The sequence below is a fragment of the Nannobrachium achirus genome, assembly GCF_963921795.1.
Source record: "Nannobrachium achirus genome assembly, chromosome: 5".
Classification (NCBI taxonomy): Eukaryota; Metazoa; Chordata; class Actinopteri; order Myctophiformes; family Myctophidae; genus Nannobrachium; species Nannobrachium achirus.
Window position 1 is genome coordinate 18,168,717 of NC_137814.1, and position 26,886 is coordinate 18,195,602.

Sequence of the window (26,886 nt, forward strand, 5' to 3'; positions counted from 1 at the left end):
GTATTGAAATGTAATTCATTTTCAAGTCACCATTTTGCATGTGAATAGTTCCAAGAATAAATTATATAAGTAAACATTTATTTATAATAATAATTATTGTGAGCTTGTATACGTAGATCGGCTATTTTCGGCGAAGTACAGAGTGAAAGTACAGAGTACCAAATAGCCTACAGAGTGAAAGGTCAATCCAAAGGTGAATCCAACATACACTGATGATAATGCTGTGTAACAAGTCTATGAATCTATCTATGAAATCTATGAAAAAGGTTTAATTTGCAACACAAATTTATACAATGTGTAGTGCTTAAAGGACAACTTTGTTTTTTTACAACAAGGGTTCATATTTTAGATTGTAATTAGAGAAAAGAAAAAGTGAGTGTTAAAATGTTTTCATTTGCTTCGTTCTATTGTTTTATCGTGTTTACCGTGCTAAAATGTGGGGCATGTGTACGCATGGGGGCATGCGTACAAGTGGCTAAATATGTATTTTTTAGACACAATAAGCTAGCAGTTTCTTTATTGCTATTTAGAGTAACACTTCTAGCTCCCATAAGTCACATCCAACCATGAAAGGTTGCATTGTATCTTGGGAATGGGCTTATTCTGTGTAAAATTACATATTTAGCTACTTGTACGCATGCCCCCAACCACTGAAATAAGAATCTCTAAAACAATAGAAAGAAGTAAATGAAATAATTTTAACACTCATCTTTTATATTCTTTAATTACAATCTAAAATATGAACCCTTGTTGTAAAAAAACTAAAGTTGTCCTTTAATCTCTCTCTCAGCTAAGGAGTCCATGGCCTGAAAAAGGCTGAAGGCCCCTGCTGTACAGTAGGTTGAGAACAGGCATGGGAAGGCTGATCCCAATACGACATGCGAGAAGAAGACATTGTCCTGGGTTTGCCTCAGATGTTGACTTGAGAGATGTCACTTCTTCAGCAGCCCTGGGCCTGAGAGGCGGTGCCCAGGCACGGCGCTCCGCCGCTGTCCGGTGCCGGGTTGTTACAGAGCCGGTTCCGGGTCTTCCTCCCCGACTGACAGGCTGACCACTGGCCCCAGCATGACCACGCTCCATCTGATGGCTCAGCTGTTGTGTAGAGCAGGGGTTTTCAAGAGATCATTTGATAATATTTGGAATGTATTTGTACACTTGAAAAAATATTATTTTGTATAATTTTAAACTTGAAGTACAAAGTTATGTTCAGTCAGTTCTAACCAAAATGGCTATTGTCTCAATGTTTTCCTTGCAAAATAATCACTAAAATATCCTCACTGTCGGGCAGAAACCTCGTATCTCCAAGTTTCAAATGTGTACGTCTTTTGGTAAAGCAAAGCCCTGCTTCATCATACAAGACTGTCACACAAAACTAGTGAAAACAGCCGATCTACAAGCTCACAACGTGTGCTTGTAGATCTGCTGTTTTCACTAGTTTAGTACATTTTATAGATGATAAATACAAAACGAACGGTTTTGGACATACAAGGTTTCCACCCGACAACGACGATATGCTATAAATATAAGGTGCTGGGAGTGAAAATTATAATGTAGGGGTGCCTCGGATTAAAACAATATTTATGGGGTGCCCTGAGACAAAAAGGTTTGGGAACCCCTGGTGTAGAGACATTAAAGGGGAAGACCATTTCAATATTGAACTATGTCATTAATATAACTTACAGGAGTTGTGTTGTGTTGTTGAGGATTGATTTTGGGGTTTGTATTGTAAATCACACCGAGATGACATCACACTGGTGTGATTTACAATACAAACCCCAAAATCAATCCTCCAGTTCTAGGCAACACAGAAGGGGGAACCTTTTTTTTTTTATTTCCACACAACTCCTCTAATATTGATATTGAACTATGACATAGTTCAATATTGAAAATGGAATCTCTTCCCTTTTAAGACCTGAGGACCATTCTACAAATGCCTTCTAAATCATTAGTTCTCAAACCTTTTCATTCCACAATAAGGACCCCCCAATATTTCAAGATTTGAAGAAAAATTCATCTCATGTTGCCATCTGTCTATATAACTAAAATCTAAAATGACACTGATGCCTTCCCGGTTTTAACCCATTTAGGACAGGAACCCTTTTTGTGGTTCTCAGGGATTCCCTTTTGGGGTAGTTGTTGCTATGTACAGCAACAAACATTTATAAAATTTAAAAGGTTTTTCAGAAAACAGGAGTTAAGCTGGTTGCACACTGCTGCATTTTTACTTTGCGAAATGCGTTTTTCAGGGCAAGGAGAGAACGAGAGATAGAGAGAGAAAGGGACCCAGTGGTCCGAAAATAAATACGAAACAGGCGGCAGTGTGCAAACGCGATTGACATAACGTGAGGTTCAGTTCTTCATTTACGTGCTCCGAAATTCGCTCCTATATTCGGCCGAAAAAACACAGCAGTGTAGGCCTCTACATCACAGCCTTACCGGGATGGCATAAAATCCAAAATTCCAATAGAATTAATAGAATTTTAACCCATTTAGAACGGGTACATATTATTGTGTATCATTATTTTATGCTTTAACTATTGAAAAATAGCAGATATACAAGCTCACAGCGCAGCACCGAGTGCTGCGCTGCAAGCTTGTAGATCTGCTATTTTTGAAAAATCGTGAAAATTAGAATTTTGACCCAATTCTATAAGTGTCTTTTGAATCCTTCTAAGGTTTTTTGAAAAACCTATGTTTCTATGTCAGCAATCTGGCCAGCCATCGTCAAAGAAAACAAAAGGTCCTTTTCACTTAACTGGAGCTCAGTTAGTCTGTTCTTGAGAGACTACTATGTCAGTGGTTCTCAAACTTTTTCATGTGAAGGACCCCCAAAATGATATGTATTTGGCCACGGACCCGCATCTCAAAATATTTAGTTCCAGGGACCACCCATAAGCAAAATTTGAGATACAAAACGTTCGCTTTGAAAATACATATATTCAAAGATTTGCACACATTTTCAGGACTTTTTCAAAAATAGCAGATCTACAAGCTCGCAGCGCGGCACTCGGTGCCGCGCTGTGAGCTTGTATATCTGCTATTTTTCACTGGTTAAAGCATTCAATAATTCTAGGCAAACCACTTACGCTTAAGGCTTGTGTGAACCAACTGTATTTATTTGACCTCCTCACCTGGTCTGGCGAGCTCCGAGTCCTCACAGGCACTTCCCCGGAAGCCTTCCTTACAGATGCACTCACAGGCGGTGCCTTGGACGAGGGCCCGCAGGCCGTTGTTCCTGCAGGGCCCGCAGCGACACGCGTTGAACTCCTGCAGATACTCCTCCCAGGCTCTCCTCAGGTAGGCCAGCCTCTGGCCCACGTGGTCCGCGGCCGTGCTGAGACGCACCAGCTCGTAGATGGGCATGATCTGGTTCATGAGACAGGAGCAGAGGTGTAAAGGAACTAAGTACATGTACTACTATAGCCTGGAAGTACTGCCCTTAAAGGAGTAGTTCACCCCCAAAATTACTTTTATTCTGTTGTGTTGATTTTTTTGTGTGTTTGTTGCATTCAATAATTTATTACAATAAATTTACCCCAGTTGATTCCGGATGGGGAGCCGGATGGGGAGTAATGCATTTTGGTCCCCATCCGGAATCAATGGGGGTAAATGTATTATAATTGATTTAATTTTTTGTCTTAGGAATGCAACAAAACATTTCAATCAATCATCAATAGAAAAAAGTCATTTTGGGGGTGAACTACTCCTTCAAAGGGCTGTTTCAACTCTGAGACAACCAAATCTTATTTTAATGTTGCTTGTGACAAAAGAAACACAATCCTGGTTTCTCTTTTTGTGTTTAATCTGTGTTTTTAGATATTTTGGTATTTCAAGTGTCTTATCATGCAAATCGCATCACAAGACACTGATCTCACTTAATTTCCTGACTACTCCAAGTAGTAACGGCTGCAGCCTGCGGGAAGGCGTCTGCGAGACCTGGGTCTGCAAACAGGTATGCAGGAAGGCGTCTGCGAGACCTGGGTCTGCAAACAGGTCTGCAGACCCAGGTCAACCTCTCTACTGCTCCCAGTGGCAGCCTTAGCTCCAGGCGGAGCCACTCGATTGTCCACGACATTGCAGGCGCGAGTGCCCGCGAAGAGCGGGCCAGGGCCGCGCGGCCGGCGGAGCGCCGCGCGAGTTACGAAGCCGTGGTGAATGCAATCGTTATATTTATGGCCTGGGCAAGCCCACAAGTGCCCTGTCCAAGTGACTACAATGTCTGCACAGTCACCGAATCACTAGGGGGCAGTAAAGTCAAGTAGTATGGGGTCTCCAGACCCGGGTCTTCAGACCCGCATCTGCAGACTTCCCGCAGGCTGCAGCCGTTAGCTTCTCGACTACATGACTGCAGGCGATGCCAACCCCCAGAGCCAAAGATCTTCATGACACTGAAAATGTGGGAGGGGTTTCACCAGCAAAGCATGCTGGTAGTTGTAGTAATGCAGTCGAACACATCCCAGAGGAACATGATCTACTGCATTTGTTCCCCCCGGTCATAAGGCACCAATTTCAAATATATGAATACCCCCCCCCCCCCCACACAGACTGGACCTTGTTCCAGGGGTGAAATTCCCCTTTACTTTTACTCCACTACAATTATTTGGTAACTTTAGTTACTATAGTTACATTGTAGATTTTGATTATTTTTTAACAAAACATACATTAACCAGTTCAGCCCTACATATCTGTATATATATTTCGGCCATTTGAAGCTTGTAGATGTGCTATTTTCAAAAGATCTGATCAGACACCCTTAATCCAAAGAGCGATGTTGTAGGCCTACAATGAAGTTCAAGTAGTCTATAACTGAATTGAATTCCCACCAGCAGTCCATAGATCGCCTATGTAAAGTATGTTGTGATATGGTGTGAATTTGACTGCTTAGATTGGGTTGAATGGACCGGAGTGCTGAATTTGGACAACAACAGGAAATCTTGATTTATTTCTCATCTGTCTTCATTTACTTTTCCATTGTTTTTTCTTCTTTTTTTTCCAAATAAAAAAAAGAAGACAGAAAGAAAGAAAACCCTAACCCGGGAGCTAGTGGCTATAGCTAGCGCCATGCCAGCATGCACAAAGTCGCTCCTAAAAGGGATGAAATGTTTACCTCGTAATCAATGAGTGTGGGGTTGTACTGGAGGGTCTTCCCCCATTTCCTGTAGGTGTCAGGATCCCTCAGAGGCACTAAGGCAACGCCACGCTGGATGGTTCCACCTCTCACTATCGTGAACGCATCCTGAATAATCTCAAAAGGGTCGGTTGAACCTACACACATCAACAACATACATGTAGGTTATGTTTAGCATAACAATCTCTGACCTTGTGAGAAATGCATAGCCTATATGCGATGGTGTCGCTTTTCTAATGGAGTATAAATTGGGCCTTCCACACCATGCAGTATGACTATAAACATATTCACCACCATCGTGATAGCTGTGCTGTGGACTCTGTCGTCCACTTCAGTTGGAACTATCTTTAAAACAATATTGCGACCGTTAGGTACGTCGCAGTTACTATCAAAACCTCCACCGGCTGTATGTCTGTCCCTCTGTCTGCCCCTCCGTCTGTCCGTCACATCACGTCACACTTTTGCCCCTACTCTTATCTCCGGCACCGTTGACCCTATCCATGCCAAACTTTGCACACACACTCCTTGGCTGGCAAATCACAACCTCCGCCCCTGATTTCTCACATGCCCCTGTTCTAGCGCCACCATGAGGCTGCTTTTTTGCTGCTTTTTAATGGACACTGCTCCTACAGATCTCGCAACTCATGTCAGCAACATGCATCTGTACCATTTCCCATATCCCTCCTGATAGGCTATGATTGCCTTCTAAAGTTTGCTGGATAGGCAAACACATAGGCAATTAGGCATGCATGCCACTTAAAATCTTCACATTTACCTGCACATGGGCCTCTTGTAGCGCGCCCATGTGGCCGATTTTTGTAAAACACATATTTTGCAACTGCCCAATTTGTGTATATGGTACATGTGACGTGGCGGTCGCTTATATCTCCCGATTAGGGAGTCTTACTGGTATTTATAGTTATAGTGCTTTGTGTGGACAGCCCATTAAAGGAGTAGTTCACCTCAAAAAAACTGTGTCCGATTCCTATAGTCTAGATGGAAAGGGGGGTCTGTGCGCATAGGGTGAATTTTTTTTAGCCACCTGTTTTTTCTTAATCCTTGAAGGTTATATTTTAAGATTCTGGTACCAAGCTGAAATATGTTCTCATGGGGTTCATTTTTAATGATTTCTTGTACCTACCCATTCACTTACTATACAGGAAAAAAAGACCCCCCAAAAAATCTGCTCTAAGTAGCATGTGAGGGGTCTAACTAGGGGTTTTTCATGATTCTGAATCCATTGCAAGCATTTATTTCACGCGAAAAACATTCCTTGGGCTAAAAATGTACCCCACAAATCTGTGAAAAGTGATGACTCATCACTTTTCATCACAAACCCATAGTTTTGTGGGGCACTTTTTTGCCCAAGGAATGTTTTTCATGCTACACAGATTCACATGATTCAGAATCATGAAAAACCCCTAGTTAGCTCCCGCACATGCTACTTCTTCTACGTCTTTTTTTCCTGTATAGTAAGTAAATGGGTATAGGTGCAAGAAATCGTTAAAAATGAACCCCATGAGAACATATTTCAGCTTGGTACCTGGCAGAATCTTAGGAAATGATAGGTGGCGAAAAAAATCACCCTATGCGCGCGGACCCCCCTTTCCATCTAGACTAATAATTTGATGACCAGGTCATAGATCAGTAGTAGGAGGAAAAAAAAGAAGAAAATAAAATCTCCATGAAGGCTTCAAGTTCATGGTGTGTGTAATTGATAGAAAATACGTAATTTTCTCGGGTGAACGACTCCTTTAAGCTTAACATGTTATTTGTAGCAGAACGTGAAAATGTATTGATTTTTGGGATTTTTGATTAACTTGTTCAAGTATGGCACTGACTCACCTTTTTTTTCAAAAGAATAATTTCCATATTTTCTACAGTCTTCGTCATACGCGGTGAGACCGACTTCCACCTGTTTGGATTCGCCGAGAGGAGTGTTTAAACCAATTGAACGTCTGATACATGTGCTCACATGACTAGTCTCCCTGCCTGTCAAAGTACAAAGGAATGAGAACAAGTTATTCACAGTGCTGGAACGTAACAAAGTTAAAGTACATAATTAACCATAATGAACACAGACCGAGTAGAACAAGTTGCAATAGACCATATTCACAAGGCACATCTTGCCATTAAGTCAATGAAATGCCACTGTAATTGCCACCCTATATAGGTGCAGTTTTCAATGCAAATTTCAAACATGGCCGCCAGGTGAATATGGTCTATGCCAGTGTTTCTCAAATGGGGGTACGTGTACCCCTAGGGGTACGCGGAGGTACTGCAGGGGGTACTCAAGATAATGGCCCCCAAAAATATAAATAGAAGTATAAACCATGATACTATTATTCATAGTTAAATAATTAACTACAATTGAATTAGAAGGAGAAAAAACTTTTACTGTTATGTTTAATGATGACACTTGGAGAAACTTGTTGTGAGCCTGACAGTTGCCAACCCAACTTACATATTAGGCTACCAGGCAACTGGTATGTGTTTGAATGTTGTTTGAATGTAATTTACTAGAATTTAAATTTAAAACGCATAGATTAAAAGCTGCCGTTTCATTTGCAGTGATGTTGAAAGAGAACACGGTAACACGTGTGAAATCAGTGGTGGAAAAAGTACTCACATTTTATACTAAAAGTATCAATGAGCAGAGTGAGATCAGCATGACAGAACAGTTAGCTTAAATGGGACTAATAGTAGTTTGTCAGTAGTCAGTGTCAAATTAGGCAAAGTACAAATTGTATTTAAGGCAGGTGTGAGATTCAAGTTAGAAGAGAGGCTTAGCTTACAAAACTGCAGACAAATTGACAGGAAGGGTGTAAATGTTAATGTGTCTGATAGCTGAATGTTTGTGAGACAAAAATTGTGAAAGAAATTGTGCAATTGTGTCTGGATTCTTAACCACTGACGAGACAAAAGTTATGAAAGTAGCTGTTTATCTGCACTTGAATGTGCACTTGTGGGCTATGTTTCTCTGTTCTTCCCTATTCTGAGATATTGTAGGTATTTTGCGAAACTCTCCTCCAGAGAAACACCACAATTCTTTCACATTTCACAAGCCCTAGTTGCTTATTTTTGGCTTATTTTTATAGACCTGGTTGCTTGTTGTGTTTTTTGTCATGTCTAACTCCCGACTAAGATGTTATGGCCACAGTGTTGAAACTCTCACCCTTTTTTAACTTTTTGTGAAAGGGGGGGTTATAACGTTATATACCGCTAGTTATGGTTTTAATTGCAGTTGGGAAAATGTTGTTGTCGGGTAAAGGGGGTACTTGGATTAAAAAATCTGCGAAAGGGGGTACTCTAGCCAAAAAAGATTGAGAAACACTGGTCTATGCGATGTTGAGAGATTGTAGATGGGCTATTTTTGCTATATTTAAAATGTTAAAGCAGCAATCCATAACCTTTTTAGTGACTCAAACATCATTTTTACCAATCTGTATACATGAAACTGAAAGTTATGGATTCCAGCTTTAAGTATAAAACACTGCTAAGCAGGTGGTTACAGCAACAATTAAAAACACACGATGATCATTTAAAAAGTAGCCTACGACTAGATGCCATGGCCTTTTTGTTGGTGACAAGGATGTACTCCAGACTTCCTCCCATAGATCCCTCTGTGACGTAGTGCGTTCCGTAGGTGTTGAGGAAGCGAGCGTAGAATCCAAAGTCGTAGCTCACTGGGAGCTCCATGAGAGACTGGTACATGTCCTCATGGAGCATCAGCTTCTCACTTCTCATCTTGAACCAGGCCGTTTGCACTTTGGAAAGGAGCCTGACGAACCCAACATCCTAAAGGGACAAACGACAAAAAGATATAGCTTGTAGAGTTCTCAGATTCTGCCTTAACCCGACGTTTTCTGGTAGGGCCGCGCCTAAAATAAATAATTATTTGAACTCAAGTATTGACATTTAACCACTAACATTTATTAAGATTTAACCACTATGAACCATGTATGAATAAATAGTTGGTATTTTCTAACTTATTTCCAGGTTTGCTATTTATTTAATGATGATATTGTTTAAAGAAAAAAAGACCCAGTTACATACAAAAGAACACACAAATGTTCATAAAACATTTTGATTGATTGAAGAATGTATTAGAAGGTTGCATAAGAAAAAGTACAGCATGACAGCACAAATCACTGGTACAAGGTCAAATAAAGGGAGATCCTAGTAAGTGGATATTTTGCATAGGATATCATCAATAACAAAAGGGAAAAAAAGCATAAAATATAAGAAAAGAAAAGAAAATGAAAATGAAAAGGAAGATATTTACAGTGGAAAAGGGGAGGTAAGTATGGGCTTAGTCTATTACAAGTTTCGAGTAGCAGCCGTCTGTAGGTGACTTTTCAGACCGATTTCAAACAATCAACCATGAGTCATTAGTCATGACGGTGTGGAATAAGAAAGGCATTGGAAAGAAGTGAACTCTAGTACTTTACCTTGGCTTTATAACTTGTGAGATTTTTGAGGAACTCGCTCTCCCGGCTGCCCTTTACTCCAGCTTCAACGGGGCCGATCCCGACTGTCAAACCTAAATTGAAAGAACCGCCTTCTTTCCTTGCGTTCAGCAACTGAACCATGTCTTCAAAGTATTCATCGGTGCCCTCGGAAGAAGCTTCAGCCTATGGGACGCAGGAAAGCTGTGTGAAAGGTGTGAAAGTTGATTACGACACAGCTCAACGTGGTGGGATGCATAAAATAAACAAGTCAAATACCATAAATTGGTAGGTGTGGTAGTTGTAGGGTTTCCGGTAGTTTTTCTCCAAGTCGTTGTAGTTCAGGTTTTCACAGAAGGAGTCATAGGTGAATTTTCTCCATTCTCCATTGTAGACATATTCACATGTTTCTCCAAAGTAATCTGGGTCCAGAACTTTGTCCACAAAGTCTCCAGTCAGGACATTGAAGCTATAACACATCAAATCAGTTCACATTAGTCATTGAGTGAGTCATGCCCCCCGACTCCGATACTCTTGTCTGCATGCTCTAGGGCAGGGGTCTTCAACAGGGGGTCCTCAGAGTTACTACAGGGGGATCTTCCAAATCTTTGTGTGATAGAATCGTTTTTTTTCCTTAACCACTTGAACCCTATAGCGTCCATATTCTGAGAACTTTAGCCAAAAATAGCTTGTAGATCGGCTATTTTCGGAAAATAGGTTTGGTGTAGAGAGGAAAAGGTACAAGTTCAAGTACAGAGTGAAAGGTCAAGTTTATTAAGTATTGACGGTTCAAGTGGTTAAATATCTGAAAATACTAATTGACATGAATCCAAAATACACTGATGATTGTGCTGTCAAACGATGAAACTATATGGTATCATCTATGGGTTGTGGGGGTCCCTGCTTCATCTCTCTCTCGACTAAGGAGTCCTTGGCCTGAAAACGTTGAAGACCCCCTGCTCTAGGGCTTAGAGGTGACAGTTTTATTGTATTTGTGTGGGCTAGAAAACAAAACAATTACATTTGTACTTTTAATTCATGGGTTCAATGTGTAGTCCTACCATGGCCATGTTGAGGACCAACACAGGTGTTTCACTTGTCTGATTGTTGGTCCTCAATGAGTGCATCTCTCCATTCCGACATGTCTCCTTTCCGACAGTACTAACCCTATCTCTTACCCTAACTCTAACCTTAACCTCTATGGAAGTGTTGCCACTTCGACAATAAGAAGTCACTGTCGGAGTGGCGACAAGTCGGAATGGAGAGCGCCCCCCGTCCTGAATATGGCCGCTGTAGGACTACAAATTGAACCCATGAATATAAACTCAATGTAATATGAGTGCTGTAGAATCGGTACCCCTGCGTGCCGTGTATTGCCCCGGGGACAGGTTGAAAAGTGGAGCACTTATCGCTTCTGTAGTTGACCTTGGTGCAGTTTGTCTCGTCATTGTCATGTTGACAGTCTGGCTCTCCGTTACACTGAAGCTGCCGGCTGATGCAACGTCCTGAAGACACAACATATTATTCAGTACTGTACATGAGAGACCAGTCGCTCTCTCATGCACGCAAGCACGCACACACACACACACCAACATATACTGTACACTCATATCGTCGTTGTCTGCTGGAAACCTTGTATGTCCAAAACCGTTTGTTTTGTATTTAAAAAATGTAAAATGATTTAAACTAGTGAAAACAGCCGATCTACAAGCACAGTGCGAGGCGTTGTGTGCTTGTAGATCATCTGTTTTGACTACTTTTGTGCGACGACCTTATGTGATGAAACAGGGCTTTTGCTTTGTGAAAAACGTACAAATTTGAAACTTGGAGATACGAGGTTTCTGCCCGACAGTGACGATATACTCATGGAATTCACACTAACCTGCACAGGGCACATACACAGGATAAATTGTCTTCTTACACACACAATCTCTCTCTATCTCTCTCTCTCTCTCTCTCTCTCACACACACACACACACACACACACACACACACACACACACACACACACACACACACACACACACACACACACACACACACACACACGCAACCGTGCAAGACCTTCCTTCCTCAGAAGAACAAGGAAGGTTTTGCCTGAGGGCTTGTTGTTGTGAATAACATCAACCTGATACTTCGCATGTGAAGCTGTCTCCGCAGTAGTCCTCCACCAGACATGAGGTTGTAGCGGTCGGACATGTCCGCTCGTCCCAGAGCATTCCAAGGCATTCTGACCCGCCATACTGAGAGGGCTTCTCCACAGACCGGAAACGGTACTAAAAGAAACAAACAACAACCTATCAGTTCACATTACCAAAACAGCGACTGCACCACAAGTACATCCATTGGTAGAGGATGTCTACGCTCCAGTTAGCTCAGCTGCATATATAAAGAAAGATATACACTATACTGTACTGTAGATTGGTGGTTCTCAACCTGTGGGTCGGGATTATTTTGGGGGGTCCCCAGATGATTAACTTAATGTGCAACAATAGTTTCTCACTCAATAGTAGAGGGCAGGCCTGGAATTTTGTCATTTTAGGCCGGGGCAAGGCCACTTGGCCTTTGGTGTCGTCCATTGTTTGAGGGCACAAAGGCCAAATGCCAGGGCAGGAAGGCCATCAAATAAAACAAGATTTTAGTCCATTGAAAGAATGAATGGAATTTAAGGGTTAAAGAAGATTGTAAATATAATATGTAGACTATCCGCTGTGAAATAAATACATTATGGAATCTGATCCATTGCTCAACCCTGCACCAATCAAAGATACTGGATTGGTTTAAAAACGAGAGACTCAACAAAAGATACTGGTGTCTAAATGACAAGAAAGAGACACCGGTGTCTACTGTCTACATGACAAGACAGAGACAGAGGAGAAAGTGGTTCAGTCAGCTGGGGCGGCCACTGTGGCCTCAGGACATGCCATTGGTTTGAGGGGCACAAGGCCAAACTGAGGGGCAACGACGGCCATGGCCTTCATGGCCACCCTGAAATTCCTCCCCTGGTAGAGGGTATCTGGACATTTCTAAAGTGGCAATTTATGGACTTTTTAATACCTCTAAAATGACAAATTAAACATTGGCCAAATTGTCAAATATTAGTGGCAGAAATTGTGAAAATAGCAGATTGCATTGCGAGGCGTTGCGAGGCGCCGTGGATCTGCTATTTTCACAATAGAACCATTATACAAAATGTAATTCCTCAATTCTTAGTGCTTGTCAGGGTGGGGGGGTGTCCCCTGTTCAAATATGATTATCTTGGGGGTCGTGGCTGTAGATAATACGGTAAATAATTATAGGTTCAATAAAGCACAACAGCTTTTCATCGTAGGGACATTTGTGAAAACTTCACAAAATTCCCAAACCAGTGATGGATATTAAACAGTTAAATGAACATAAAGCAATCACAATCCCCCCATGCATTCCCCTAGAAAACAGTAACACAATGACAGAATAATAATGGATGGATGGATACGCTTGTGTGTTATAATATTGTCTACATTGTAAATTGTCTAGTAAGCCCATTAAACAACATACAATTAAATCTGGATAACATAGCATCTATATCAGTGGTTCTAATTTCAAGGACCCCCCCACCACTCTGAGAGTGCGTGCGTGCGTGCGTGCGCGCACGCGTGCGTGCGTGTGTTTTGTTTGACTGTTTATATCAGTGGTTGTCAACCTTTTCAGGCCGCGACCCCCAAAATAATCATATTTTAACTGGGGACCCCTCCCCACCCTGACGAGCACTAGTTGAGGCATTACATTTTGTATATTACGGTTCTATTGTGAAAATAGCAGATCTACATGCTCACAACACCTGTGAGACGTGAGGCTCAACTGCGAGGTGTTGTGAGCTATTTTCACAATTTCTGCCTGACAATTTGGCCAATTTGTCTTTTCAGAGGTATTAAAAAGTCCTTTAATTGTCACTTTAGAAATGAGCAGATACCTTTTAACTTTGTGTTGGTTTGTTTATTGTTGATTGAGAAAACATTGTTGCCAAAATAATTTGGGGACCCCGACCCGCAGGTTGAGAACCACTGGTTTATATGATGTATTTTTTCTTGCAAAGTGTTTTTCTTATGTTTCTTGAATCTGCCCGGAACTAATAGTGTGGTGTTGCGTTCTTAGTGGGACACTTTTAGTGGTTGCACTACAACAACTCAGCCTCGGGGACAGTCGATGAATTTAGAGCATGGTTTAGAGTTGTGTTTGTGTGTCTCTAACGTCCGTTGTCGTCTGCACCCTGCGAGGTATGTGTTTGTTTGAACTGAAGTGTACTACATTTTCAATCAATCTCATAACAGTAGTTTTGTTTGTACACTATTATATTATATTTTTACGTTATGTTTCTGTTGGGTTTATGTTCACGTGAGCGTTAGTTTGTTTATACTTTTGCAGCCTTGGCTTGGATCTAGTCTATTTTACGAGTCTGACTTTTACTTTCTTATCTTTGAGATAACATCCGCGCGGGAAAGCCGTTACTTCTCCCCTAACCCTAACCCTAGTCAATGTTCGGAATGGCGGTGTTTCGGAATGGCGGTTTGACACCTTCTCGGTTCATGTACGAAATAAACCTTATAACGTGCTGACCCTGTAGCTACGGATGTTAACGCTACATTAGGAAGGAACCTGTGTGCACTGTAATCTAATAGTCCGTCATTTTTGTTTTTAATCTCCCTGTTCCCTGTATTTCATCAATGGGCGGTTGTGGCGGGGCTCATCCGGTGAAAGCTGGTATTACACTCAATGTAAACCGGGGAATGGCGTGGCGTTCAGGCACAGCATACGGGATTAAAAAACATATCTCAAACTAATCCACTGAATAAAGATTCCAAATGCAGAGTTAACAATATAACGGTAATGTAAAAAAAAAAAAAAAAAGGCTATAAATGCTTTTGTATATTAGCACAGTTCTATTTTTTTTACAGCAAAGGGTTTGATTGATTGAAGACTTTATTAGAAGTTTGCATAGGAAAAGGTACGGTTTCATGACGGTACAGTTCACTGGTACAAGGTCTACTAAAAGGAGATCCTAGAAAAGACTAAGCTTATTTCCACAGGAAACCATTTAAGTATCTCATATAACATTGAATGACAGACGAATAGAACACAGTACTATGCACAGTAGATATGTAAATAAAATAAAATGAAAGAACAAAAAAAAGAAAACAGCAAGTCTAAACAAACAGTGAGTATATACAAAGAAGGGGAGGGTAGGGCTGGGCTAGGTTTTTTTTTTTACCAGTTGCGAACGGCTGCTGCCTGCAAGTGGTTTTTCATTGTGGAATATTTTTCATTTTGCCCTAGAAATGTATTTTAATCGTGTGGTGGGGGGCTCAGACCGCGTCCACTAAGTAGAGTAAGCTTTCAACTGTCCACTGATGCCTTTGGTTTGGTGAGGGGCGAAACAGTTTTTGTTATTTTCTGACCAGACGACGGGTCTTTCCGGATTTGCCAAGGATTTGGGAGGTAGAGGAACATGGCGTTAGGGAAAACTCCACTAACGCTAAGCCAAACACCAAGCCAGCACCAGGGCTCGTCATAGGCGTTCAAAGTGTTAATTGTGTGTGTGTGTGTGTGTGTGTGTGTGTGTGTGTGTGTGTGTGTGTGTGTGTGTGTGTGTGTGTGTGTGTGTGTGTGTGTGTGTGTGTGTGTGTGTGTGTGTGTGTGCTTTGCAACAGGTCTGCAGTGGTGTGTCAAAGGTCTGCCCCCCTGCCAGACCCATCTGAGAGATTGACCTTCAGATCAAACACAACTGTCACAGACTGGACTGTCTTTCCACAGCTACAGGAGGGACTACTGACCCAGTGACCCAGACCACTGGAACCTTCTTCTGACCCAGTGACCCATAGTGACCACTGGAACCTGCTGCCGAATGAACTTTAACAACAGCAACCAGCATTCACAGTGAAAGTAAACTTCAGGTAAACATTCTAGAGGAGGAAGTGTTACCACCACTAGACTGACTTCCTGTATTGAGCAGAGTGTTTGTAGCTCCACTCGGAGACTAAATGGCTTCCACGTCATCTCTTCCTTCCACGTCATCTCTTCCAGTAGAGGATTTCTCTTGTCCTGTGTGCCACGATATATTTAAAAATCCTGTTCTCCTGTCATGTAGCCACAGCTTCTGTCATGCTTGTCTGCATCAATGGTGGAGACAGCATATAATAAAGTCCTGTCCAGTTTGTAAGGAAACACATTCAGGTCTTCCAACCCGTAACCTGGCACTGAAGAACCTGTGTGAGGCCTTCACAGAGGAGAGACAGAGAGCTTCAAAGCGGAAAAGAACCTCGTCTGGGGATCTCTGCGTTCCGCATGCTGAGCCATTCAAACTGTTCTGTCTGGAATGTCAACTGCCGGTGTGTCTTGTGTGTCGAGATTCTAAAAAACACACCAACCACAGTTTCAGACCTGTCGATGAAGCTGCTCTGGATCTCAAGAAGGAAGTCCAGAAATCACTAAAGAGTAAACTGGAGAAACTGGAGGTCTTTGAGAAAAGTTACCAAACAGCAAACCACTTTAAGGTCCAGGCCCGGCTTACAGAGAGGCAGATTAAGGATCAGTTCAAGGAGTTTCATCAGTTTCTACAAGAGGCAGAGGAGGCCAGCCTCTCTGCACTGAGGGAGGAAGAGCAGCAGAAGAGTCGGATGATGAAGGAGAGAATTGAGGGTCTGAAGAGAGACATAACAATCCTTTCAAACAACATCAAAGCTATAAATGAGGACCTGAGCGCTGAACATGTCTCATTCATGCAGAACTACAAGACCACAATGGAAAGAGTCCAGTTCACACTGCAGGACCCACAGCCGGTGTCAGGACCAGTGATAGACATGGCCAAACACCTGAGCAACCTGAGCTTCAGAGTCTGGAGCAAGATGAGGGACATTGTTTCCTACTATCCCGTCACTTTGGACCCCAACACTGCCCATCCGGTATGCATCCTGTCTGATGATCTGACTATGGTGAGACCCGGAGAAGAGGGGCAGCAGCTCCCTGACAACCCAGAGAGGTTTGACCACTACGGCTATGTCCTGGGTTCCGAGGGCTTTAACTCGGGGACTCGCAGCTGGGATGTCGAGGTGGGAGACAATGCATGCTGGGAGGTGGGTGTGTTATCAGAGTCCTACCAGAGGAAGGGAAACACAGGGGGTCAATACTGGAGTATATGTATCTATGATGGTAAATACACTGCATTATCCTCGCCATCAGCCACTGATCTCTCACTGAAGCAGAAGCCGCAGAGGATCAGAGTCCAGCTGGACTGGAATGAAGGGAAGCTGTCATTCTCTGATCCTAACACAGACACACACATACACACCTTCACACACACCTTCACTGACACACTCTTTCCCTACATTTCCACTGGTCTTTCTGTCCCTCTGAAGATGCTACCTGGGAACATCTTCATCAACACCAACTGTGTGGAACAATGCTGTTGAAAGGATTGAGAGTCTTTAAGGCAGGGGTCTTCAACAGGGCTTATAGTTACTACAGGGGGAACCCTAGCGTCCATATTCTGAGAACTTTAGCCAAAAATAGCCGATCTACAAGCTCACAACGGTGTGGTGAGCTTGTAGATCAGCTATTTTAGCTAGGTTTGGTGTTGAGAGGAAAAAGAGCAGACTAAGTACAGAGTGAAAGCTCAAGTTTATTAAATATTGACGGTTCAAGTGGTTAAATTTCTGAAAACACAAATTGACATGAATCCAAAATACACTGATGATTGTGCCGTCAAACGATTAAACTAAATGGAATCTATAAAAATGTTGTGGGGGTCCCTGCTTCATCTCTCTCAACTAAGGGGTCCTTGGCCTGAAAACGTTGAAGACCCCTGTCTTAGAAGGGATGTTGATAAGACATTGAGAGTCTTTAAGAGGAATATTACTTTTGCAGAATATATAATTGTGTTGTGGCCAATGACAGTCACGTTAAAGCGGTAATAGCCTCGGAAACCCAGACTTTTATTTTGGCGATAAAGCGGTAATGACACTTTAAAAAAAGGTAAATCACATTTGCTAATATTATTGATGAGTGTTTCTAAAAGCTATTGATTCAAAACCGTTTCTACAAAAACCACGTGACCTACTGTATCATAACGATAATTTGCGGGGCGTGACATGACAGCGTGACATGACACCTTTAATAAGTGTTTCCTAAAGCAGTGGTTCTCAAGCGTTTTCATATCAAGAACTCCCAAATGTGTATATATATATATATATATATATATATTTTTTTTTTTTTTTGCTGCAGACTTGCATCTGAAAATACTTTGTGCCAGGGACCCCTGTCCCCCTAGAAGATTTTTCAATGTTTCAAAATGTTTTTTTGATGTTTCAATAATCTGGATTAAACCTTGATGTAAACCTTGAATTCTTGCCTCAATGTCACTGAATGTTTACGTAAAAAATAAATTACGTCAAAAATAGCAGATCTACAAGCTTGCAGCGCGGCACTCGGTGCCGCGCTGTGAGCTTGTATATCTGCTATTTTTCAATAGCTAAAGTAAAAAATAATTAAGGCCCTGGAACTAAATATTTTGAGATGGGGGTCTGTGGCCAAATAAATATCATTGTGGGGGTCCATCACATGAAAACGCACCACTGACATAGAAACATAGGTTTTTCAAAAAAAAAACCTTAGAACGATTTGAAATATTCAAAGGTTTTCACGATTTTTCAAAAATAGTAGATCTACAAGCTCGCAGCGCGGCACTCGGTGCCGTGCTGTGAGCTTGTAGATCTGCTATTTTTCAATGGTTAAAGCACAGGGGCCCCCCAGTGAATCCTTGTACCCAGGGCCCAGAATTTGGTGTGACGCCCCTGCTTGACATTACAATATATAATCTAAATGGTAAGACGGAATTCATTTGCCGCAAGATTCCTCGTGACACACTTGCAATTTCCCAAACTTCTAGTTATTACTAGAAAGTTTGACGTCTAGGTGCATATACCCAAACTTCTAGTTATTACTAGAAAGTTTGACGTCTAGGTGCATATACCCAAACTTCTAGTTATTACTAGAAAGTTTGACGTCTAGGTGCATATACCCAAACTTCTAGTTATTACTAGAAAGTTTGACGTCTAGGTGCATATACCCAAACTTCTAGTTATTACTAGAAAGTTTGACGTCTAGGTGCATATACCCAAACTTCTAGTTATTACTAGAAAGTTTGACGTCTAGGAGCTTATATGGGTATGCTGATGTAACTATTTTTTAAGAAGAGTGGGCAATATGGCAAAAATATGAATCACGTTTTGTCTGGGGCAATTGTAAAAATAGGAATACAGTACACGCCCCTCCATCGAACTCAATGGACTTTTTGGGGTTACAAAAAAGGACCACTGGGAGATATTTTGGGTGAACACCCTGTTGAATTCCTGCACTGGCCATCCCATGATTTATATTTTCTTTTTCACAGAATCAAAGGATTTATGATCATGATTCACCAGGTTCCTGCAAGGCTTGATTCTATGCTTAAAATAATTGATATACATATTTTAGTAAATCTCTATGGGAAAAGATTAATGGCCTCGATTTGTTAGTGGCACCAGAAAACCACGCCCACTGCTATGCCCTATACAGCAAGCAATATAGCATGGTGTCGAGTCGACCAATGAATAAAGCTGTCTCTGCTTTTTCTGACCTTCTCATGTAGATACAAGGGTTTCATGTGGAAGTACAGTATAATGCCTAATTTAAGATCCTTCTTTACTACGATGTCCAAAACACTATGTGAGAACAGAGACAATGAGACTCTGTTACCTTTCTGTCTGTACAGGAGGTACAGGGGGTCCCTACCTTTCTGTCTGTACAGGAGGTACAGGGGGTCCCTACCTTTCTGTCTGTACAGGAGGTACAGGGGGTCCCTACCTTTCTGTCTGTACAGGAGGTACAGGGGGTCCATCTGGACCAGTTCCTCATCTTACAGTTGACGGGTGTTGGCCTGACCTCTGCTGACCTGGCACTCCTGGCACCATAGCTGCAGAACAGAACACAATGCAACGCATGAGGGTTATAAGATAAAGAAAACTTGGTATTGTCCATCAAATTTTACATAAAATTGGAAATTTGCCTTTGGCACATTGGCAGCCAGTATCCTCAACTTTCCAACATCCCATCGTGCATTGCGCAGAAGTTGCACGGAGCTTCCGGCGCCGCAGCCGAGTGTGATCTACAAGCTCACAACGGCTGCATCTGCGACACGACGTGAGCTTGTATGTCTGCTGTTAACCGGAAGTGTGGTGCAAAAAAATCTCCAGTAAATTCCCGCCGATCTACAGGCCGATCTACAGGCTCAAAACACGTCGCGCTGCGACACGTTTTGAGCTTGTAGATCAGCTATTTTTTTTTATTGGAATTAGGGCTGTCACAATTATTACATAATCGTCTAATCGTGATTATTTGACATAATCGTAATTATTTTTCATAATCGTCATAATCGTTTCCATGTCAAAAATAGTGGAAATAGCAGATCTACAAGCTCACAACGCGTCGCATCAAAGTTATTTTTCAAGTAGTAAGTTGTCAAATATGTCAGTAATTTCTTTGTATATTTAGGTTATGTGTCATATCTACCATATGCAACTTCAAAGCCTAAAAGCCAAACAGAAATGTAATTATCAATGACAAAAACACAATTAAATCGTTAATCGCCAATTATTTGAGTGACAATTAATCGTCATGCAAAATGTCATATCGTGACAGCCCTAATTGGAATCCTGAATAATCTTTGATATTTTTTAAATGGAATCGTGAAAAGTAATTTTTTGTATTTAATTTCAAATACATTTAGTTATACTTATGTTAAATCTATGAACTACAAATACATTGGACATACAAAAAAGAGACAATACAATTTTAATACTAGTCATTAAAAATACAAATATAGACTGAAGTAGCCTAATTAAAGCAGGTCATGTTTGCATGTGTGGAATTGGAACAGCTGAAATCAATACATTATATCAGTATTCCGATATTAAACTGCGGGCGGCATTAAGTGAAGGTGGGGGCCACCCTGGGCTGCCAGTTGCCCATAGAGTCATTATGAACTTGGATTGCCTTATTGGTTATGGCTTATGGAGCAGTTGTATACTGTATATCCTATTGAGAACATACATGTCTAACCTTATTTGAAAGTATGTATACTATACTAGTAAGACGCCTCAGGGCGACATCGTGCCATGTCTTGGCCATCTGGCTAGTGATGTATATCTGACCAGTTACCCATATATGGAGACCCCTGGTACCCATATATGGAGATCCATGTACAGATATGCTGTGAGAGCCCAAAGATGCTTACTCAGTTATTTGTTATGTGAAAGTCCTATGATGTCTATGACTTCTGACATCATACCCTTTTATGCCCATATATGGAGATCCCTGTCTGTAGAACCAGCCACACAGATATGGGCTGTCTTGGCCATATATGGATTATGTTAGTGTGGTATGAGGCCGATGTGGCCTCCATATATGGGCATTCCCATATGAAGTCCTGTTAGATATGGGCTTAATATTTATGACATCAGGGAACTCCATACATGGGCATAAAGGGATTCTGTTAGTTGTGTGACATCACAGTGAAGCCAGAGCGTGATGTCAGGGCGGCAAACCTTTAGACCGTAAAAAGTGCACACGTCCAGACGGACTGAGTCAGCATGTGCTGTTTCACATACTAAACTGCGACCCGACATCTGTCCTGCTGTATTTGTGTTGGAGAGTCGACTAAAGAAGATAAATATTAAAAGTGGAACTGTATATCCTGCTTATTCCTTCTTCTTTCGTGTATCATCGACCTTAGATAATGCTATATAAGCTATAAAAAACAAGGGTCACAAATAAGGGTAAGCATACGTATGTACTGTATATCAGGGGGGTCTTCAACGTTTTCAGGCCAAGGACCCCTTAGTTGAGAGAGAGATGAAGCAGGGACCCCCACAACCTTGTCATAGATTCCATACAGTTTCATGTTTGACAGCACAATCATCAGTGTATTTTGGATACATGTCAATTTGTGTTTTCAGATATTTAACCACTTGAACTGTCAACACTTCTCCCCTCTACACCAAACCTCTTTGCCGAAAATAGCCGATCTACAAGCTCACAACGCCTCATTGTGAGCTTGTAGATCTGCTATTTTTGGCTAAAGTTATCAGAATCTAGTTAAGAATCTGGCTAAAGAGGATAACTTCTTTATCACACAAAGATTTGGAGGACCCCCTGTAGTAACTCTGAGGACCCCCTAGGGGTCCCGGACACCCTGTTGAAGACCCCTGCTGTATATAGAGGGAATAATACTGCACCTGTTTTCAGCTGTTACCCATGGGTTCATCCTAGATGCCTCTGTGACTGGGTGTTTGAGAAACAGAAAGAGTACGCTGCAGTCCAAGAGCACATGCAGTAAGATGTCCATATTAAACATGAGCATAGCTACTATAACCCTGCTTAAATTCACATACCGGTTGGAAGGACTTCTATTAGTCCAACATCATCAGTCCAGCCAGAGTGAATGATTGATTAAGGGTAAACACAACACATGCTCTTACAACATTTTCCCATCAATCACGATACAAACTCCCTATTTGTCCACCTACACGCACGCGCACAGACACAAACACTTTGTGAGTGCTTTACACTACAGCAGGGGTCTTCAACAGGGGGTCCGGGACCCCTAGGGGGTCCTCAGAGTTCCTACAGGGGGTCCTCCAAATCTTTGAGTAATAGAATTTTTTTTCTTGTTTTTTATATCAACCACTTGAACCCTAGTGTCCATAATCTGAGAACTTTAGCCAAAAAATTGCAGATCTACAAGCCCACAACGCCTCACGCTGCGAGGCGTTGTGGAGCTTGTAGATCGGCTATTTTTGGGCAAGAGCTTTGGTGTAGAGGGGAAAAAGAGCAGAAGTACAGAGTGAAAGGTCAAGTTTATTAAATATTGACAGTTCAAAAGGTTAAATATCTGAAAACATAAATTGACATGAATCCAAAATACACTGATGATTGTGCTGGCAAACGATGAAACTATATGGAATCTATGAACAACTAAGGGGTCCTTGGCGTGAAAACGTTGAAGACCCCTGCACTACAGAATAAGGCAAAGCTAACAGTCTGTACCTATAATAAAATAAATACACATAGTGGTATTATACACTTTTAGTTAAGCCCTTGAACCCTTGCATCCCTATTCTGGAGAGAACATTTGCTGAAAACACAACGCATCATGAGCTTTTAGATCGGCTACTTTGCCAAAGATATTTTGTATAGACTCTCACTCTGGGTCAACTATTATAGGATTTAAGACTTAGTTTACTGTTGATTAGTGTGACAACCACTTGGTTAATTTAGAGCCCCTTGGTAGGCTACAAAGATCACAGCATGAGGCCTTTTCATTTTCTGTATTTGTTTAATTTTAATTTGGAGGTAATTTTAAACATCTTGCACAAAATCTAAACTTTGCTTATATCCACTTTAAAACTGTCATCCCTATTTTGGGCATTTTATATAGGCCTAATAGTCAACATTTCCCAAAGTTTAAAAAGATTGCAAAATTAGCAGATCTTCAAACTCACTACTCACTGTGTGTATGGAGGGGCTTAGCTTCAGATGTAAGAATGGGGGGGTGGGTGCACGTCACATCCACCAACAAGGGTTGATGTCTGATCCAAAGGTGACCTCTGCAGTACATTCATGGAACTAAAAAGTGTTCCATAGTTGATCTTAAAAAAAAATACATTAGGCTATGCACATGCACACACACACACACACACACACACACACACACACACACACAGGAACACATTTGAGAACCACACGTTGAGAACATAATATCCTAGCCTACTGTATGTAACCTTGGACTATAGGTGTATTAGTTTTTTGGAATTTATGGAATGTCTTTTCTTTGATTTTTTTGCCGGGATATTTTATTTTATTTAGTTTTTAATTCATGAAAAAAAGCTCTTTTGGGAATGTTGAACACAATGAATAATATAGGTCTATATTAGGCTATAATTAGACCCAAAAAAGCAGGAAACAAAAAACAAAGGGACCCGTAAAAATCTGTCTGCGACCCACAAATGGGTCCCGACTTCATACTGCTCTGTGGGAAACAAGTGATGTCTGGAGTCTGGACCAGCTGAAACCAATCAAACAATCAAGTGTCACCGCTTGGCAGCGGGCAGCAGACTGTGCGTGCGTGCAGGTGCGTGCGCGGTGCGACGGTAGAGTCCAGTTGTTTGTTTGTTTGTTTGCTTGTTTGTTGTTGACAGCTCATTTCGACCAATTGAACGACAGTCTATAAAGAAATAAGCTGTCAACAGGGTAGTGATTATGAATTGGTAAAGGCTGGAATTAATAACCAAATGGGCCAACTGTCGAAAAACGCACTACAATGGAACAGGTAAAGATGTGTCCTGAATAGGCCTACAGTACTTTATCATTTAGGTTTTCATAACTCCAGTGTTGTCATGCATGGTAGGCTGTGGCCTACACACACGCCATGTTTGCCACAATATTTTGATATTGCATTCCATTTAAGTGTAGGCCTACAGCCGAATTATGTCAGATAAAGGTTGTTACTGAGGCATGGTTTTGGTGAATTGCAAATGTTTTGGTTAATGTTAGGTTATGTAAGGTTGTGAATACTATGAAAGATGCAAGTGTAAATTAAAGGGCGAATAACAAGCTTGGAAGACTTGTCTAGGACCAGTAGCAGCAATCATTACATTGAGTGTTTTATAGTGGACTAGTGGATCTCTCCAGTAAAGTTCATTTATTGTAGACAGTGAAGACATGTTCAGTCCTGGTGGATATCAGGTGAGAGAACTCATAGCCTGGCCTACAGCAGTGTTTCTCAACCACTGTGCCTGGTGTGCCCCTGAGAAGGATCAAGTGTGCCCCTCGAAACTGCTTGAAAGCCAGTATTGTATTAATCATTTTAAAAATTATTTAAACTAGTGATAACAGCCGATCTACAAGCACAGTGAGGCGTTGTGTGCTTGTAGATCTGCTGTTTTCACTACTGTTGTGTTGTGCGACAGCCTTGTATGATGAAGCAGGGCTTTGCTTTGCGAAGAAACGTACACATTTGAAACTTGGAGATACAAGGTTTCTTCCCGACAGTGACGATATTTACACCCCCGTATTATGTTGGTGTGCCCATGGATTATTGGGACATGAAAAGTGTACCCATGCAGAAAAAAGGTTGAGAAACACTGCCCTACAGGATAAACAAGTGATATTGGAAGTGAACATTAGCAGAAACATTTGGAAGTGCAGAATGATACAAGATGTAAGGTGATGATGAAGCTTTGTGTGGTGGTTCTTTCAAAAAATGGTATCCCGGGGCTGAATTTCTTGTGTACTAAAGACCCGGAGAGATGGGTGGATCCCTTTTTTTTTAAATGAACAAACACACTATACAATGATTGCTATTGGTACAGCATAGAGATTTAACTCAACACCCATAATTTAAAAAACATTCAAAAACATTACTCCCTTTGTTCACCTAATTCTTATGGTGGCATCAGTGATTTCAACTGGCCTGTTCTTTTCTTATGTTTTTATAATTCGTTCAAGGAGGGACCGATCAACGTTAAAGCTCTGAGGGCCAGATTTCAGGAGGAGGTTACGGTGGCTCAAGCCTATCATGGTCGACCAACTATCGCAGAGAAGCCCAGACGTCTTCCACCTCCAGGAGCTCACTGCGGCTCGTTGGTCAGTTCCCTCCAGGCCACAGTAGAGGGCAAGATACCAGCCTCTGCCGCGGCCATGCTTAGAGATGGTTCGAGGGCACCCGGGGGCACGCGCCCGGCCTCGTTCCCACCGCAATACTCCCCGCCAACGCAGCCCGTTGGAGACGGCGGTGCCATGAAGCAGTCCCGACACCCGCCTTTGGCTCTACCAGTCCTCAATGCCGTGATGCCTAAACCGGCCGGGCCACCAGTTAAAGTCAAGAAAAAGGGTCTGCTGCTTCCCTTCAAGTCGAACAAAGCATCCAAGGTCGTCGCGCAAAGCAGCAGAGAAGAGCCTACGTACGCCGATCTGACCAGCAGACCCGCCAGCGCTCCCGGGGAGCTGCCGTACATGGAGAGACAAACGTTGGGCGATCGGGCGTCTCTCCAAGGAGAGCATTCGAGCACCCCTTCCAGCCCGGAGGCCCCCGTCACCCCACCTTTCGCGGAGACAAGTGGGGAATCAGAAAATCGATTCATGAGCACCATGGAGAAGGCCAAGAAGAAGTTCTTTGGATACGGCAGGCCCAAGAGTCTACGTTCCGATAGCAGCGGAACGGATGAGGCAGAATACATCGTGCCGGATCTCCCCCCTCCACCTCCACCTATGTGTCTTCCACTGGCTTGTGTCTCGGCCCGTCCCTTCTTCAAAATGAATGGCCCTCTTCGTAGTAAGTCCTATCAAAAATAAGCTGTAATGTACAGTATCTGTGTGGCAACACCAGCTACAGCGAGGGGTGCTGTTGAGCAGCGTGCACCACTCACTTAACACGGTTGTGATTTGTTTTACTATTTGTGTGTTTGGTTTTATCACTGTGACATGCTAACGAAGAATCCAAACATGGCGCGAGGGAATGTTCAAACTGTTTTTATTCCAAGTTTTTAGACGCATTACTAATACATGGGATTTTCTGTTTGCATTTGTTTTCCAAACGGCTAGAGTCTCAACTAGACAAATGGTTTCATAGAGATCGAGGAGATGTCCCTCCTTTGAAGACGGATGGAACTCTTCCTTCACCTCCTCCTCCCCTGAAGAAGCCTGTGCCTGACCTGTGTTCTCTGGGGGCTCGGCCTCTAAAGCCTCACAGACCTCCATATGTACATCTCAGCCGTTACCGCCCGGTCTCCACTCAGGGTATGTTGTGTCATTTGGGGTCTCGGAGGATAATACAAGAAAGCTCACCCTGGTTCAAATCGCCACCAGCCATTATACCTAAATGTAACCTCAGTAAAACAGCTAAAACTATGCCCAAACCTAACCTTATTCCTAAACCTATCCTCAGTAAAACAAATACAAGAATACAAGAACCGCTTGGGGTGAGCATACGGGTTACCTTGGGGGATGGCAATTGCCACATCCCCAAGTGTTTAAAGGATGACATTTTCTTTTTCTGTGTCACAGTGTGCAGAATATTGTCTCCGGGCAGCACTGTTTTATTTATTGCACTTTGATGTCACGTAACTGCGTATTATCATGCCTACTGATGTTGTACTTTCTCCTCTGTTTAGAGGTGAAACGTGTTTTAGTTGCTGATCTTTAGTTTGTGTTTTCAGAGGTGTTTTCAAACGTCTCACGGGA

At 42.1% G+C, this 26,886-nt stretch overlaps 1 protein-coding gene across 1 annotated transcript; it reads right to left on the reverse strand.

Moving 5' to 3' along the window:
- Positions 1-10: 10 nt before the first annotated feature.
- On the reverse strand, positions 11-22,067 carry c8a (complement component 8, alpha polypeptide). Its single transcript, XM_080726444.1, has 11 exons — positions 21,882-22,067; positions 19,453-19,561; positions 11,705-11,852; positions 10,934-11,081; positions 9,856-10,045; positions 9,580-9,762; positions 8,686-8,926; positions 6,974-7,120; positions 5,108-5,265; positions 3,132-3,366; positions 11-1,092 (listed from the first exon to the last, which is right to left on the reverse strand). Exons 1-11 carry the CDS (start codon positions 22,004-22,006, stop codon positions 941-943), a joined length of 1,836 nt encoding a protein of 611 aa, XP_080582570.1. The 5' UTR covers positions 22,007-22,067; the 3' UTR covers positions 11-940.
- Between the last annotated feature and the right edge of the window lie 4,819 nt (positions 22,068-26,886).

Coding starts and splice junctions, on each gene's coding strand:
- c8a (XM_080726444.1), bottom strand. CDS start 22,006: ATGCTCATGTTTAATATGGACATCTTACTGCATGTGCTCTTGGACTGC. Junction 7,121..8,685: donor AAAGGCCATGGCATCTAGTC/GTAGGCTACTTT, acceptor GTACTTTGACAG/GCAGGGAGACTAGTCATGTG. Junction 5,266..6,973: donor TTATTCTTTTGAAAAAAAAG/GTGAGTCAGTGC, acceptor TGATGTGTGTAG/GTTCAACCGACCCTTTTGAG.